At 40.0% G+C, this 19,432-nt stretch overlaps 1 protein-coding gene across 1 annotated transcript in view; it reads right to left on the bottom strand.

Moving 5' to 3' along the window:
• Positions 1-19,432, bottom strand: part of LOC127574404 (serine/threonine-protein kinase OSR1-like) — a 125,997-nt gene that overhangs the window by 82,399 nt on the left and 24,166 nt on the right. Inside the window, exon 2 of the mRNA XM_052023403.1 lies at positions 7,905-8,017. Within this exon, the coding sequence (XP_051879363.1) occupies positions 7,905-8,017 (113 nt within the window). The remainder of the gene's footprint in view (positions 1-7,904; positions 8,018-19,432) is intronic.

Here is a 19,432-nt window from a genome sequence, read left to right as displayed (position 1 = left end):
AGGGATTTGAAAATGGGAATGAAACATTTAAATTAAGGCATTGTTTACCTGGAAGCCATAGGTTAAGGCCAGCAGAGTTTTAGATGACTAGCTTACAGATGATATAAATAAATGAGCCTGGACAAGAGTTCATTGAAATAGCTAAGAAGAGTGATGATATGTAGTTGGAAACAATCATTGATAATCTTGGTGCAGATATGTGGCATCAAGGTTGTTGGCAGTGTGGCTCAGGTTCACACAGATGCTAGGAAGACAGTTGGAGTTGACGGCTAGGGTTGAAAGTAAAGAGCTTTAATCTTCCCAGCATTTAGCTGAAGGTTCATTCACTTCTGGGTGTCGGGACAAGTAGTCTGAAATGATGATTAAGGGTTAAGTGAGATGGTGGAGAGGTACAAGCTGGGTGTCATTAGTGTACATACAGATACCAATATTTTATATTCCAATGTTGACCTCAATGATGAAAAATAGGACCAAGGGCAGATTCTAGGGAAACATTAGAAGTATCAGTATGAAAGTAGTATGAAAAGCTTTGATTATAAATGGATAAATAAGTACAATCTCAGGCACGTGCAATCCCATCCCACTGAATGGTTATACAGGAGCATCAGAAAAGAAGTGTGGGCAACCATTTCATAGGCTTCTAATAAATTAAGAACTACTTTTTAAAAAAAAAAATCTGTTATTGCCAGACTTCTCCGTGGATTGTCACCGTGTCGTGGAGGAGAAGCTTGTGTGGTCCTGAGAGCGATGCCCTCTGGAGCTATGCTCGTGGTAGGGTCACCCATGGCAGTAAGATCAATGGTGAGGTCCCTGACAAAGAACAATCCAACCAAGACCTCAATGGTGGAACAGGCGGACGAAGTTACTTTGAACTCAACGGCTGTGAAGGCAGATGAAGGCTGCAATAGATCCATCAGCTCCAATCGTCGTTGTTTCCATACCATTGGAATCAGTTAGTTGACTTGTGAAGTATTGTGTGTTTTTTGTAGTGCAACATTGAGTACACGTTAAACAAATACACGCACAGGCGCCCTCGCTCTGTGGGCTACTTCAAAATGGAAAGAGGCAACAACAACCAAAGCCTGATCTGCCATCTGGAACTACCTGTCCTGAATGCGGAAGAACTTTCAGAGCCAAGATTGGACTCATATGCCACTTGAGAGCCCATAAATAGATCAACGGAACGAAGACCATCATCCTCGACCGAGGGGTAGCCACGACGATGACGATTGCCGGAAGAAAAAAGTATTTAAAATAGTGAAATATAATAGATTCAAAAGAGATTAAAATCATTTATTTGACAGATTTAAAATACTACATGGGAGGAGCATGAACCTTTCTTGCATTGTCTTCCTGAATGATCGAAACTATTCAGAAGGAATCCAGAGAATGAAACTCAATTTGGTAAATACAAGGGCTTCAATTCAAAACTAAATATCATATTTCACACAGTTAAGCAGAGATGAATTGGTATTAAAAAAAGTTTGTTATCTGTTTGGGACTATGAATACCGTAAACGTCAAATTCACAAAGCACCTCAAAATAACTCTGCCTACCTCACAATCCATTGTTTTGGTGGGGAAGGATTGACTCCTAACAAAGTAGAAAAAAATCACTAACAGTGATGCTAATAAATTACTAAAGCACTCATAAAAGGACAAGATCACAAGATATGAAACAGGAAAGCCATTTAACTCATTCATCCAGAAAGACCCTTTGGGATCCAAATCTCGTTATTCCCCAATTTAACTCCATTCTGCTATCTGAAAATCTATGCTCACTCATCAATGGATGATGAGAAAAGAATAGCCTGGAAACAGATTAACTTGCCTTCTAAAGGTTTGAACACGTTCCCTTCGCCAGTATTGAGTTTTTGATTTAACTTACGCTTCAAATCACCCCTTTAAAACCCATAAACAAAGTTTGTGCAAAGTCTCCTTTCAAACACATGCTCACATCCTAGTTTCAGTTTTTGATACCATCTTTAAAGCTTGGAAGGATTTCTTTGTGTCTCGGTAATTTGACTTTTTGACCCATGTTTCATCTGTAGTGTTCAGCACTTCAAAAGTGTTTTACACATTTGTCTAAAAAAATACATATTCTGATGAAAATAAACACCACCACTTTTCCTCTAAGGGACATCTTATACTCCAAGAATTTTTGCATTACACACAGCTTCCCTTATCAAGTAGCTGAAATTGCAGCCACCACAATTCAGTCAACTGGCACTGATGTGGACTGAGGAGAGTGTGTGTCAAGGATGCTCAAGGTGTTGAAACTGGCACAGTGGTAGGGTAAGAAAGTATGTCACATATAATTATGCAGACATCAAAAAAAAGACATCCATATAACAAGCGAATTACAACAGAACCCAAGAATGATGACTTTCATGTTTTTTGCAAGCCAGCTTTCTACCTTTAACATTACTAAGCAATTCAGCTAATGTTGAATCAGAATGTTCACATATACCCAGCCAAATAACCCAGTCTTTGCATGGCCAATGATACAACAGCTTGACTCAAAATTAGCTGTCCCTCCTGGCAATACAATAGAGGTGAGAACCAGAAAGCAAGGTTTCCCTCCTTTTTCAGTCTGACTTGCCTTCTGCATAAATAGACAAATGTTGGCACAAAGCCCCTGATAGCAGAGTGTATGAAGGCACTAATCAAAATGGTATTGATCTGGAAGATAACCTTACCCCTTGTGTCAAGGGAAATAAGGGAGAATATGCATAGTTCATCTGGGATTGTAGCATTTGAGATGACATATTCAACATCAGGAAACTGTAAATTGTTGTGGCAAGTCTTGATCATGCAAAAGTTAAACAAGAGTCACAGTACAGTGATCTAGGCACCACAGATGCCCTGATTTACTCATGGAGTGTGGAGTAGAGCAATTACTGCTTGCTGGCAATTTTTCCACTTAACGCCACAATCTTGAAACTCAGAATTTCAACAGATAGCATGGCTCAGAGATCGCAAGATGCCCTAGACAGGAACTAGATAGTTCACCACCCTACATACAAGTAGTTCACTCATACTTACTTGGGAGTCCTCAAGTCCTGGTATTTTGAATCTCTATTAAATGGCCAACATGACGCTACACTTCTGGTTGATTTCTCCCTCCCTACCCACACCCAACTACCAAACCTCAACCTCTGTAGACACAAAGGGTAATGGGGATTCAGTTAATATCCAACTAGTTGAATGTTGCCTAAAAACAGAGCAGACATCAAATCTCAAGCATTGAGCCACTGCAATCACCTGTGCAATTTTGTAGTGTGGTCTCAATTCCCCCCAACCATTTTGCTTACATCTTCATAGAATCAGAGTTGTACAGCATAGAAAAAGGCCCTTTGGCCCACTGTATCTAAGCTGACCATCATGCCTATCTATACTAATTCCACCTGCCTGCATTAATTCCATATCGCTCTATGCCTTACTCATTGAAGCACCTGTCTAGATGCCTCTTAAGTGTTGCTGCTGCTCCCGACTCCTCCACCTCCAACCACAGGCAACCTCCACATTATCTGTTTGGGTTATGGAAATTCATCTTTTTGGAATTCACAAATCATTATCCAAAAAATGAGAGATGGAATATAATTCGCTTTTACAGAATTTGAGGGAAAAGTTGAACAAAAAAATGCAAAGTGAACACATTGTCTACTTTTATTTTTTCAACTCTCATTTCTTGATGCATGCATAAATAATGTGGCATCAACCCCCAAGTGCAGTGGTTCATCTTAATGTCAAGCAGTTTTGTTTACAGAAGTCTGACGTATGTAGACACATTCATTCCTACAATAGAGGTAGTTTCCTCTCTCCACTTTTAGAAATTGTTCTTATCAATCTTGTGTTTTTGATAACACCACTGTATTGTTGTGAGTGATGGCACAATAGAGTAATTTGTGTATTTTCTGACTTATGGACAAAATTGACAGATTGCCGCACTACAACTAACCTATCACGATGTTTACTTTATCTATTTTGACCCATCATTAAGGAACTCTCAAACAACAAATATAAAAAATTCCTTTTCCTTCAAATTCAATTTTACAATGTCATAAACTCAAACAAAGAAAAACTCAAATTTAATGTTTCACCCAAAGAATGGCACCTCAGACAATGCAGCACACTTTCTTGACTTAAAGCCCTAAACCATATGCTTAAATCCAAGAATGGAATTTGACCCACAGTTAATTGTCTCAGATACGAGAGTCTACAAACTAAGCCAAATCACAAAAGGAACAGGGGAATAAGGAGCTTGACCAGAATGGATGCTGATATCTACCTAATCAATTTCTCTATATTCTGCAACAATCCAAAGTATGCAACAAGTAGAAATAAAGAGCTGATTATTATTGGAAATGTAAATAAAATGCTGGAAATTTACAGATGGATAACAGGTCTACAGTGGATGCAATTTTACTGGCTCTTCACTTGACCTAGACAACAGCAGGTTGCTGTCTATCGATTACAGCTTGGTATTCAACATCACCACCCCCTCAGTACAAATCAACAAGCTTCAGAACCTGGGTCTCTGTACCTCCCTCTGCAACTGAATCCTCGACTTCCTTATCGGGACACTACACTCAATGTGGATCGGTAATAACATCTCTTCTTTGCTGAAAATCAACACAGGTGCACCTCAAGGATGTGTGCTTAGCCCACTGCTCTACTCTCTACACATGACTGTGTGGCTAGACACAGCTCTCAAATGCCATCTATAAGTTCGCCGATGACACCACTGTTGGCAGAATCTCAGATGGTGACAAGGAGGCGTACTGGAGTGAGATAGATTGGCTGGTGTCACAACAACAACCTCACACTCAATATCAGCAAGACCAAGGAATTGATTGTGGACTTCAGGACAGGGAATTCAAGAGAACATACACTCATTGAGGGGGTCAGTGGTGCAAAGGGATAGCAGCTTCAAATTCCTAGGTGTCAACACATTGATGCAAACGTGAACAAAGCACACCAGCAGCTCTACTTCATTAGGAGATTTGGTATGTCAAAAGACTTGCAAATTTCTACAGATGTACGGTGGAGAGCATTCTGACTGGTTGCATCACCATCTGGTATGGAGGCTACAATGTGCAGGAGCCAAAGAGGCTGCAGAGGGTTGTAGACTCAGTCAGCTCTATCACAGGTACAACCCTCTCCACCATATAGGACATCTTCAAGAAGCAGTGCCCAAGGGTGGTGGCATCCATCATTAGGGACCCTCACCATCCGGGACATGCCCTCTTCTCATTACTACCATCAGGGAGGAGGAACAGGAGCATGAAGACCTACACTCAACATTTTAGGAACAGCTTCTTCCCCTCCACCATCAGATTTCTGAACAGCCCATGAACACTACCGTTATTCCTCTTTTGCACTATATTTATTTTTTGGTAACTTGTAGTAATTTTTGTGTCTTGCATAGTACTGCTGCCATAAATAAACAACAAATTTCACAACATATGTCAGTGATAATAAAGCCAATTCTGATTACCATCACCATCAAGATATCTTCTTGAAGAATACTTCTCAACATATTCAAATAGATTAGCCATAGACACAGTGAACACACACCCAAAAATCTCTCAAGCTGCACTGTGTTCTCATGTAGACCCTACTGCACAAAATAAAAAACCCTAGATTGCCCCACTGCAAAAAAACTCCAGACCACAAAAAAATCCCAGATCAAAAACACAATAAGAACACCTCGCTGTAAAATAATCTAGACCACCCTGTTGTAAAAAAAAATTCCCTCAAATTCACTGTCAAAGCCCACATTTCAGGTGAAATCACATCTTACTCTTCAAAACTATTGAGTACAGCCTTAGTCTACAGATGGTCTCATCATAGGACACTCCAGGTATCCCAGGAATCAATCTTCATTCTTTATTCCAAGTATATCCTTCTGTGGACCCGTGCACAATACTCAAGCTGCGGTTTCACCAGGGGCCTACTTAATTGCAACAAGGCATCTGTACTCTTGCACTCAAATTCTATTTTTTTTTATTTTTCTCTACTCAAGTAGATGACCCTACATTTTCGTTAATATTTCCCATCTGCTTGTCCTCACCCATTCACCCAAGTTATCTATATTCCTTTGAAGGTTCTCTGCATCCTCCTCATAACTCCCACTGCAGTTCAGCAAACTATGGATATATTACACTTGGTCTCCTCATCCAAACTAAAAAGATTGCAAACAGCTGGGGCCCAGTCACTGATCCCTTCAGCACTCCACTAATTATAGCCTCCCAAGCTGAAAATGACCCAAACCACTCTTTGCTCATCTTAATCATCACAATGCATAGCAGTACATTACCTCTTTTACATATACCCCAAATTTTGTTCAATAACCTCCTGTTTAGCATTTTATCAATAGCCTTCCAGGTAGTGTAACAGTTAGTGTAACGCTTCACAGCGCCAGCAACCTGGGTTCAATTCCCACCGCTGTCTGCAAGGAGTTTGTACGTTTTCCCCACGTCTGCATGGGTTTCCTCCAGGTGCTCCGGTTTCCTCCCACATTCCAAAGACATATGGGTTAGGAAGTTGTGGGCATGCTATGTTGGCACCGGAAGTGTGGCGACATTTGCAGGCTGCCCCCAAAACACTCCACACAAAAGATGCATTTCACTGTTTCGATGTACATGTGACTAATAAGGATATCTTATTTACAATTTCAGAAATTCTGACAGTTAATCAAACACAATTTTCCTTTCATAAATTCATGTTAACTGTGCCCGATCCAATTATTATCTGTAAGTGCAGGAAGTTAAATTGGAGCTTTATAAAACTTGGGTTAGGCCACATCTGGAGTATTACATTCAATTCTGGTCACCCCATTATAGGCAGGATGTGGAGACTATGGGGAAGATTCAGAAGAGGTTTCCAAGGATGCTGCCTTGATTAGAGGGCATATGCTATAAGGAGAGGTTGGACAAACTAGGGTTGTTTTCTCTGGAGCAGTGGAGGCCAAGTGGAGATCTGACAGAAATTTATAAAATTATCAGAGGCATAGATAGAGTAGACAGTCTGCATCTTTATCCCCCAGGGTCAAAATGTCTAATACTAGAGGGCATGCATTTAAGGTGATTGCAGTGGGAGGGGGGTGCAGGGCAGGGCAGAGTTCAAAGGAGATGTGCAGGGCAACTTCTCCCCCTCCCTCCACCCCAGCACAGAGTGGTGGGTGCCTGGAATGCACCGCCAGTACTGTTCCATGTTCTACTGTCACTTCCTTAATAATCTAGTACTTTCCCTACTACTGTCGGGGAATAACATCAGTCATCCTCATCACCTCTGATGCCTATTTCTTTGGAATGCAGATTCAAAACATTATTTTAATCTTGTTTTCAAACCACTCAGCGCATAAAATTCTCAAAGGTTTTATTTGCAATAAAGTGGAATCTTTCTACATTTAAACACAAATTTCTTTTATGCTATACATAGCCAGATTAGTAGAAAATATCCATATTCTTCAAGTCTGGAATTCCCATTTTTGTTAACCCCCACCTCCACTACATAGTAAAATTGCCTTTGAAAAAAATCTCCAAGTCCCTCATTGTTTATAATGCTCTGGATCTGCCTTTCATTTTGTCATCTCAAATCGCAAAAACCCAATGAAGCAGAAGTCTCTGGAAATGTATAATAATAGGAAAGATCAGTTCAGATGTTAGCTACAGAAGCTTTGGTCTATTTCATAAGATCTCAATTCCCCTAATACCACCACAGTGCAAGATTATATTTCTAGTACCTTCTACCTTTTTGTACATTCTGTGAATACTTCTGTTTTGAACTTTAATAGTTAGGCTTTTACCAGTTGCATTTATAAATGTTCTAAACTATCCAATCATATTCAGTCCCCCACCCGCACAAACAGCTGGAATGAAAGGTTTTTCATTACGTTACCAGGAGTTCATCCATGCTGGTCTGACATTTTTCCAGATTGATGCGTTTGATTGCAACTCGTTCCTTCTTTGGGATGCAGTAGGCAGCTTGAACCACAGCTGTGGCTCCACTACCTGGAATAAGAAAAATAACACATCTTCAACAAAAAGCACTAATTTCATACCCTAAACAATTGTCTTAAAAACTTCTCTGCAATGGAACACCCTGCTACAAATATTAACAACTGCCTCAATGATCTTGAAAATATTGGCAGACGCTATCCTATTCCCCATCACGATGTATACATTGGGAGTCAACACCATCTTTAATGTATAAGATCCACTATCAAAAAGTGCGTGTTCCAAGCAAACACTGCTTTTAGTTATGCTGGACACCTTCTTGAACTGCTGCAATCCACGTGGCAATGACGCACCCAAATAAGATGTCTCAAGACTTAAATGAGGGATAAAGAATGCATATCCATGCATGCATAATGTTGCCCTTTTCCAACTCTTGGATTCCTCCATCTTTTCAATTTTAAGCTCACTGCATGATCGAGTTAAAGCAGTGTGGTCGCACACAGAGTTATCTGTACAGCTACGTACATTAGTACAGTTTCTATCCAGAAATATTTCAATAATACCCTATTTGTCACCTTGATATTTATCAATTCCCTTATTGATTGGTCAGGGATAGCAAATTCCCCTGTGATCTATAATTTTATCATAAAAAGCAGGTACCACCTCCAACCATACAAAAAAATTCACATTAAAAACAAGTTTTTTTTCAAGACATATTGTGGATACAAATCATCAAAATGTGATAATCTGAATACAAATGTTGCTGCTCGAAGCAAGCCGACACTTGTATTGCAACCACAGAACTTCAACACTCCCAAATCCATGACCTCTAATTTCTAGAAACAGGCTAACAACTTGCACCTTTGGAGAAAGTTAATTTTAAGAAGGAACTACATGCAGTTCACAACCCAGCATTCCCTTCACATCTGTTTTTGTCGAGTCTATGCACTCATTACAGCTGACCCAGCCACGGGCTTGTCAATAATTCCTGCAAGTATGCAGCACAGTTCCAATACTTTAAAAGTAGTAGTCTTCAACATATGAAGACTGGCATATTTTGTTTATAAAAAGGGAGGTTTACAGTTTTGCTTGGAATTAAGACCACCCCCCGCCCCCCCATCTCCCAATGTCTTATAATACCACACCCAAATCCAAATGGATAAGCACTGGGATCCACACTAGTGGAAGGTTGGTTTAACTAATGTTTGGGGCTTCCTACCTTTCTAATGTTTACCTTAATTCCTTGGACCTGGCCAAGTGCAGTGTCTGCCAATATCAGGCAAAATTAAAACTTAAATTTTTGGACTGTCATCTTAAGATGAATGCATTTTGCAAATTTCATCCCATTATTTGAACAGTATTAAAACCACATTAAACAATGAACTGTTCTTGAAATAGAGAACAGAAATTACTGCAATACTTTCAAGATCAAAGATCATCTATCTGGATCATTAACTATGTTTCACTCTTCATAAGCAGCAGTCTGGTCAGCTAGATCTATCCAGTACTTTGTTTTTATTTCAGATATCCAGATTCAGCAGACTTTTGCTTTTCCATATTGCTTTTGAGTAGTGACTAATGATAGCAAGACCACATTTCTTGTTTGCCCAAGAACACAGTGGCCACCCAACATCAAAATATTTCCTCTGAAGCAGTGCAGACTCAGCAATTCATCCAAATTAGGTTGCTGTGACTGGAGTTGTTTATTTCAGTTATAAGAGGTGCCTGGTTACTGTGATACCTGTGGTAAAGAACAACAACCTGACCTGCACCTTATGAGACCCTATTGCTGGATTTAGGTCAGGTAGCAAAACAACTACAAATATCTGGGGTCAGATTGTATCACTATTTCTTTATAAAAAGAAATGCGCCAAGATTCAAAACTGCACAACATGATAGGACAATTGCCCAAAGAGCAGGAAGCATTTGTCTTATTTCTCAACATATGGTTTTGCTGCAGAGCCTGGATACTGAACACAGCTAATAGGACCATACTGTATACGTGTCAGGTTAAGGAATCAAAAGAATTCCAAATCCTTAAGCTCACATCAGATTTAATTGGTCTTAGTCAGGTTCAGTTTGTATTTTATATATGCACAGACACCTTCTCTGCAGTGTGACATAACAACATCCTAGCTTCCAAGTTCTCTTTTAAAAACAAACTTTGAATGAAATCAAGTGCAACCCATTTTTATTAAGCTATGAATGCAATTAAATGGAATTGATAAATATAATTTTTGCCCAAAATATACTGGTACCCAGCTTAGCACTCTCCTTTAGAGGAATCATTTGTTCTAGCATTCTTGGTTCTGGAGTTCAAACATACACAAGTGCATACCCTTGTAGTTTCAAAAAAAAACCCATTTGAGCTGAATGTTAATGTGTCAGAAACCTGGTGATCCCACCAAAATGGCAATGAGATCACCATTCCACATGGCTCAGTGTTGGAATGAACTACTGAGACAATGTGCATAGGCTGCCTGTGAGAATATTTGCTGGGACAACTGCTCAGCACTGAGCTGCAGCATTAAGATATGTGCCCTGAATGACCACCAAGTACAGGTCTTTTCCATAGACTAGCAGCAACAACTCTGAGTTGACTGCTCAAACCTTCCTATCTTTCTGATCACCCCTCTCCTTAACCACAAGGCTCTCCACAGCCATGCAGCCAGAGATTTTTCTATGGCAACAAGCTCATAGCTGACCATTTGCCATTGAGCAACAGTGCAACATTCAGCAGGAAGCGAGATTTACCCTACTTCCCCCTACCAGCAGTCCAGACACGGTTGTACAAAGCTGCTGCCTCAAACAAAAAGAAACAGCTAATTCAGCACAGATGATAAAAAGAACCTGCTCCACAGGGTCTGCATCATACCAGGCTTTGTAATATACCACAGATAGCTTATCAGCAATTCCTGACTCTCTTTAGCCTTTTGATATGAAATTTACGATACTGATTTACCAGAGTTCTGCCATTTCAGCATCTAATTTAGAATTCAAAAATTTCGAATATTCATTGACAATGCAATGATATCAAAGTGCAAAGACTGACAAGTTTCAGTAAGCTACAATCACAAGAATCATTTCTGCACAGCCAAAATTAACCTTCACCCAATATCAGTGTGCATGTTCACACAATATTCAATAATACAAGATTCAACCTTTTTCTCCTCCTGATATTGAGACTCAGCTTCCCACAAAATGAACCTGTTAAACATTGTGAAAATCTTACGATTACCTTAATCACATTAAAGTTGTTAAGTGATATACTACATCTCACATGTAGAATTTCCATTTACTATACTCAGTGCCTTGCCTTTACTGCAAAGTTATTTTGAGAGATCAACACGGGGAAAATAGACACGATTTATATGTAGATACTGTTGAAATTATGGCCCAGTCAGATATAGCCTAGTCAGATGAATATTTTGGTGACTACTTGAATGTTTATTTCTGTAAAATAAAATACATCTCATTGCTTTCTATGTATATACACCATACACAAAGGGTACTTTGTTGTTTTCAAACATGTTGGTGCTATAGTTTTGGGGATTTTTCTAATGATTACAAAAATTTGAGCCTTAAAAAAAATTGAACTAACAAGAAACAAAACCACCCTGTCAACAGTTATCTGCAGCTTCCAACTGTTTATCTGACCTTTCACTCTTGCCCCTCCCATACACTCTGCCTCAGTACTTATCCATGGGTAGGAGGCAGCCTCTGGTAACCTACCCAAAGTGTCATTCATAAATAGCCAATATAGCTAAACAATGAATTCTCAGATGATGTTTTAAGTGTCAAATTTAATAAGAATCTCATTTATCATAAAAAAAATGAAAGTAGGAATAAACCAACTGGCACCTTGAGCTTGCTTTGCCATTCAATGTGATCAAACTGACCAATTTTACCTTCAACACCACTTTCCCACTCTCACCCCATGCCCCTCCATTCCACAGGAGTTCAATTCTCTGTCAACATCTGCCTTGAATATGACTTTGCCCCCACTGCTCTCAGGAGGTAAACAATATTCCAAAGAGCCACAACCTCCTGGAAGGAGGTAATTATTCCTCTTCTCCATCTTAAATGGGTGACCCCTATTCCAAAACTCTACCCACTCAACCTCAGCGAGGGAAACATCCACTCAGGACCCATCCTGTCAAATCGCTCTCAATATTAAATATTTCAGTGTTACCTTTCATTTTCTATACATCAATGAGTATTGGACTAACCTGCTCCCCAAGGAAAAACATAACCAACTGAATAACAAAAACTACAAAAAACAATATCAATCTGTACAGAATTCAATCATAAACCCAGGTGGAAATCATCAATATAGTTCTAATTCTGAATCCTACTGAAGATTGAATTTTTGAAGCCTTCTAGCTAATAACACCATATCTATTCTTTCATCATAATCTATGTTTTTAACCACCAGATTCAACTATTCCAAGCAGAACAAATCATACAAGTCTTTTTGTCCAAATCATTTATTTCATGTCCAATTCCATGAGCCACTGTATTGCTGGTTGGCAAAATTGTTTTACTCAGACAATTGGAATGATTGCTCTTCAACTGCAATAGCACTGATGCGCAGAACAGGTCAAAAACTTGCTATAAATTCTGAGTTGAATAAACTGAGGGAAGCTCCTTCAACTTCAAAACCCCAGGCCACTGAATTTAAATTAAGAGTCAAGATTTAGAACGCAGATTTTTTTTTTTAAAATTTGAGTTTCACTATCATGAAATTTCTGTACCAGACTGTGCTAATTAGTTTTAGTAGCATTTTACAGAGTGGCAGAGTTGATTCTCTCCATGGCTGTTGGGGAATTTAAATACAAATATTTAAATCAGTATAAAAAGCTATCAGCAATGGCAATCAGAAAAAAACACCATCAGGCTTACAAATGTTCTTCAGGTCAAAAAATCAGCCATCCTTGCCCAGTTGGCCAATATACAACTGTCATTCACATTGGGAGTCATCTCCTCAGTTCAGGGGCAATTACAGACAGACATGAAATGTTGGATATGCCAATGTGCCATTAACAAAAAGTTTTTGTTTTAAAAAATTGCTGCCATAAAAAGTACACTGAAGTCATTGCAGAAAATGTTTGTGCAGCAGACATCACCTCTGGAGAAAAAATTACAAACTTTCGAGTCCAGAGAACTACCCACAGAGGGCTTAAAAAAAAGTGTAGTCAAGGCTTTAATCAAGATGCAACTCAACTTCATTCTCTATAAAGCACTTTGAGATGAATGAAATAACAACATAATTTAATGTTAATTCACCTTCAAATGCCTATATAATAAAAGGGGCATTTCAAGGTAAAGATAGCTTTATTAGTCACACGTACATTGAAACACACAGTGAAATACATCTTCTGCACAGAGTGTTCTGGGGGCAGCCTGCAAGTGTCGCCACACTTATGGCACCAACATAGCATGCCCACAACTTCCTAACCTGTACGTCCTTGGCATGTGGGAGGAAACCAGAGCACCTGGAGGAAACCCATGCAGACATGGGGAGAATGTACAAACTCCTTACAGACAGTGGCTGGAAAACCTAATTTTTCTCTAATTTTATGGCTCTCTTCAGCTCAAGTGGAGACACACACTAATCTTAATGAATACTTTGTCAGCATTTCCAGTGCTGACAATGAAATAATTAATGTCCGAATTAATTACTGAATTAAAATGATTATTCAGATAATTGAGAGAATGGAAGTGACTCAATGCTGCAGAAGGGAAGAAACAATACACATGAACATGTCACCACCATTAAAATCAAGAATTTGGCAGTGCAAATGGCATTTTCAGAAAACATCATGGCAACCAACAGTTCTCCCTTCTGCTCCCATTCCAACATGAGACTCAACTTAATAATGCTGTCAATATTTGCTCATTGCAGACTCTGGTTCATTGCTTTTAAAACTACTGTGCATCAAAAGGTAATGACTCTATCCACCTCAGCAAGTACCAATGGTGCAAACACCAGTTACATATCACTCCACACTTCAGTGTTTCATTGCCTCACTGAGAAGAGAGTTAGCTGTCAATAGTTCAATTTCTATAAAAATTAAACAGATGAAATGCTTTGATCCAAGCCTCAAAACAGCACCATCATACATACATTTCTGACATCATTCAAGCCATTTTTACCTACATTTGGCCAAAACTTTCAACAGAACGCCAAAATTCCAGATGGTCGTGTGCTGTGGTTTTGCACTCACTAACATTAGATTAAAATGACTAAGATTCACAAAATGTTATTTGTACATCTAAAAAGGCAGTCATTTTATTATAAAACCAGATACAACAACATAAATTAACATGATCCAATTGAAACTATTGCATCATTAATCTCTCTTCCCAATCTGTTGTGCACCATCAATCTCTCTGCCCTCACACAAACAATGATTAGATTGTAAGTGTCCTACCAGCTGAAGGTATGAAAATTGACTATACCACCAGGGAGCATTCTATTCTTTTTCAACACAAAGCCATGGATTTTTTTTTATTACTTCAATCCTGAGGGCAGATGGAGCCTCACCTTAAGATCCCGTGTGAAATAAATGCTACCATCAGTGCAGTGATCCCTTAGTATTGCACCGGAACATCAGGCTAGATGTGCTCACCTCTAGAATGAGGTTGGCATGCAATACATTCTGATAGAAGACAGTACAAAGGCAAAATTGCAAGACTCCCACCCAAGTCAACCATCCAACAATAGGGAGCAACATCCTTGCTCTTCTCTGTACAAAAACCAACACTTAAATTTGAAGCTTACAAAAATCATAGATAGTTATTTCATTACAAATATCTATGACAAAATTCCAAGAGGACCCAACTAGGTGTATGGATTTAGGTTTGATTGTCTTTGAAAACAGAACACACTTTGTTGGGCTTGGGATGACAGTTCCTGGGTCTTTGAAAGAACGTGCCAGAGGTTTACACAGGTTTCACTGTTTTAAAAAGTGTACAAGTGGTAATTTATTCACACACGTTCTTCTGTATTTTTGCCTGAATTAGTGGATTGGGGGGGGGGGGGGGGGGTGGAGAGGAGGGGAGAAGAGGCAAAGCACCAGGGTACTTGGTCATTGTGCAGGCCACCTCTTGGATCTGAAGGATCACTACTGTTTTAAATCGGGTGCATTTAGCCAAGAGAAAAATTGCTGTTGAAAAAGGCAGGAGAAGTGACCAGAGCTCAGGGCCAGAGGATTGGTGAGTTTGTCTGGAAGAAAGGGAAAATTTGCCAATGAAAAAGATCAGGAGATGTGACTATGGACAAACAGCCAGTGAGCATGGCTGGAAGAGGAGAGAGAAAAGAAAACATGATTAAGGGTCTTGCATGGAAACCAAGTCTTAAGTTGTTGACATACAGGTGTCCTGCAATGTTGGGTGAAATGGTTGTATGCCACAGGCTATGCATCTACAACTAGCATGATTCTTGGCAGTTGCTGCCTTGGATTGATTACCACAATAACGTTGTTAGATACAGCTAAGGTTTTAAACTATGTACCAGGACAGACCTATAATTGGTAACACTGGTAAACAAAATCACTGCAATTACTATGGATCTAGCAAAGTTGTACATTTTTGTTGCAAGTGGCTTGTAAATTTAAAATTAAAATTTTATTTACAACGTGGTAACAGGCCCTTCCGGCCCAACGAGTCCACGCCGCCCATTTTAAACCCAAATTGACCTACCCATACGTCTTTTAGAAATTCCAAGCAAAAAGAAACTTTCTATGTGCCTAGGCACTTAAAAGTTGCAATCACAGGTTGTAAAAATCACCTTAGGTCCAGTCCAGTCATATCGTCTCACTGCCCTGAAAAATGCTCTTGGGAAGAGCATCTTATTACTTTTAAGACCAAATCTCTCTTCAGTGGCCCAAATGACAATGCAATGATTCCTGTCAAAAACAAGTCTGAGCTAGGACAGGATCAGCTGTTGCAACATTATTCACAATCAAATAGCCTGCCAACAATTACTGTAGCAACTTGATAATAGAAAACATCACAGCAAATTAACACAACATTTAAATCTTCCATCTTTAAATTAACAGGATCATTACAAAAGTTGTTACTTTAGCCAACACTAATTTACAACATGCATGACACTTTGAAGCACGCAGTGTGGTCGAACAGTGGTTAATGCTGCCGCCTCACAGCTCCAGTCACCCAGCTTGATCCTCACCTCAAGTGCTGCCTCTGTGAAGTTTGCACACTCTGTGACCACACGAGTTTCTGGCCGGTACTCCAGTCTCTTCCTACATTCAAAAGAGGGGTTGGTAGGGTAATTGGCGAGGATAAAATATCACTTCGGATAGACAAGTGACAAAAGAATTGAAAACCAAGTCAATGGGCATGAGAAAGAAAAGATGTAATGCTGCAGAGAAGTAAGAGATTATGGTACTACTGTGCTGGGAGCCACCATGGAACTGATGAGCTGAAAGGCCATCGGTGTCATTTTAATAATAATGATCTTTTTCCTCCTCCTGATCACATTTCTTGTCCTTCTGCAAGACCACTCCTCCCATTTTTTTGTAATAGATAAAACTATTGCATCATTGGAATAAAAAATTCAAAGACTTCAAAATACATACAGAAAATGATCAAAACTCCCCCCCCAAAGCAGTGCAAATTCATCTGCTATCAGATGGCTTCACATAAATCAAGTTAAAATAGTGTAGTGCATCACTTTTACATTTGAAAGCAACCTAATCAATTTTCCAAGGTAACACAAACGATTGGTGCATAATAGCTGCATGCATTAAGACTTATACACATAACGATTCCCTTCCACCCATCACAAAATCCCGGAGCAAAAAAAAATCTGAATATCAATAGACAATAGGAGTAGAAGTAGACCATTCGGCCCTTCGCGTCTGCACCGCCATTTTGAGATCATGGCTGATCCTCAATAATCAATATCCTGTTCCTGCCTTGTCCCCATATCCCTTGATTCCCTTATCTATAAGAAACCTATCTAGCTCCTTCTTGAAAGTGCCCAGAGAATTGGCCTCCACTGCCCTGAGGCAGTGCATTCCACAAATTCACAACCCTCTGGGAGAAGTTTTTCCTCACCTCTGTCCTAAATGGCCTAGCCCTTATTCTGAAATCATGCCCCCGGTCCTGGACTTCCCCAACATCTGGAACATATTTCCCGAGTCTATCTTGTCCAATCCCTTAATAATCCTGTATGTTTCAATCAGATCCCCTCTCAATCTTCTCAATTCCAGCGTGTACAATCCCAGTCTCTCCAACCTCTCAGCATAAGACAGTCCCGACATCCCCGGAAGTAACCTCGTAAACCCATGCTGCACGCCCTCTATAGCCAGGATATCCTTCCTTAACCCTGGAGACCAAAACTGTACACAATACTCCAGGAGTGGTCTCACCAGGGCCCTGTACAAATGCAAAAGAATCTCTTTGCTTTTGTACTCAATTCCCCTTGTAATACAGGCCAACATGCCATTAGCCTTCATCACTGCCTGCTGCACTTGCTCATTCACTTTCAGTGACTGATGAACAAGGACTCCTAGATCCCTTTGTATTTCCCCCTTACCTAACTCCACACCATTCAGATAATAATCTGCCTTCCTGTTCCTGCTCCCAAAGTGGATAACCTCACACTTATCCACATTAAACTTCATCTGCCAAGTATCTGCCCACTTACCCAACCTATCCAAATCACCTTGAATTCTCCTAACTTCCTCTACACGTCACACTGCCACCTAACTTTGTATCATCAGCAAACTTGCTAATGTTATTCACAATGCCTTCATCTAAATCATCAACATAGATCGTAAACAGCTGCGGTCCCAGCACCGAGCCATGGCACCCCACTAGTCACGGCCTGCCATTCTGAGAAACATCCATTCACCCCTACCCTTTGTTTCCTATCCGCCAACCAGTTTTCTATCCATGTTAATACCCGCCCCCCAATTCCATGAGCCCTAATTTTACCCACCAATCTCCTGTGCGGCACTTTATCAAATGCCTTCTGAAAGTCAAGGTATACAACATCCACTGAATCTCCCTCGTCTATTTTCCTGGTTACATCCTCAAAAAACTCCAGTAGATTAGTCAAGCATGATTTGCCCTTGGTAAATCCCTGTTGACTCGACCCAATCCTATCATTGCTATCCAAATATGCCACTATTTCATCCTTAATAATGGACTCCAACATCTTCCCCACCACAGATGTTAGGCTAATTGGACGATAGTTCCCCATTTTCTCCCTCCCTCCTTTCTTAAAAAGTGGGATAACATTAGCCATTCTCCAATCCTCAGGAACTGACCCCGAATCTAAGGAACATCGGAAAATGATCACCAATGCATCCACAATTTCTAGAGCCACCTCCTTTAGTACCCTGGGATGCAGACCATCTGGACCTGGGGATTTGTCAGTCTTCAGCCCCATTAGTCTACCCATCACCATTTCTTTCCTAATGTCAATCCACTTCAGTTCCTCTGTCACCCTCTGCCTTTTGTCCATCCTCACTTCTGGGAGATTTCTTACGTCTTCCCCCGTGAAGACAGATCCAAAGTACTTATTAAATTTGACTGCCATCTCCCTGTTTCCCGTAATAATTTTACCCGATTCGGTCTTCAAGGGCCCAACATTGTTTCTAACTAACTTCTTTCCCTTCACATATCAATTTACAGAGAAATGATTCTCCAACTCCAGAAGGCAATGAAACAAGTTGAAGGAGACCATGGTAACCTAGATTCACATGTGACTTTGCAAGTGAATTTAATTTTAAATTTACTCACAGTACAACCAGGTTTTACTAACCCCAATTCCTCTGAAACTGCTATTTAAAGAGCCATGCTCATACTGCAATTTTCTTATCGTGATTGGTCTTGCATGGGGCAGAACAGTTTTGCCTTTAGAGGTCATATTCACACTGAGGTCTTTTTACCGTAGGATCATTCTAAACACTTGTTACCAACTTCTGCCATTTCTGAATTTGCTTTTCACTTCTACATTCAGGAGTCACAGGCTCACATTCAAAGGAAAAAAAAAGACCTTATCTACTCTTCCTTCAGCCCACAGATGTACGCAGAATGGCCACAGGTTATTCCCTATATTGTAGACTTCCCCCAAGCGCAGGCATCCATGGACTGCATTCATGGCCTTTGCACCCCTGGAAACAACCTGGCTACAATTCTGGCGGGTCTCTGTTACCCAATTACACAAAACACATGCCTCCTATGGCTTGACCAAGTCACTCCAATTCCTTGGAAGTTCTCTCCCATTCACTTCCCATTATTACTGCAGGCACCTCAAAACATGTGAAAGATCCCTCCATTACAGAAACATGGCTGCAGGACAACGTAGATTAGAGCCCAAATGTCAAGCAGTACATGACATAGGAAGGATAGGAAGCTAGGAAAAAGGTGGGAGTGGCTTTATTAATTAATGATAAGTTTAGCATATGGAGAGGGATAATTCAACTTCAGGAA

Source organism: Pristis pectinata, chromosome 9 (genome assembly GCF_009764475.1).
Source record: "Pristis pectinata isolate sPriPec2 chromosome 9, sPriPec2.1.pri, whole genome shotgun sequence".
NCBI classification, from domain to species: domain Eukaryota; kingdom Metazoa; phylum Chordata; class Chondrichthyes; order Rhinopristiformes; family Pristidae; genus Pristis; species Pristis pectinata.
The sequence above is the reverse complement of the archived record's forward strand: the minus strand, read 5'-3'. Positions and strand labels throughout refer to the sequence as shown.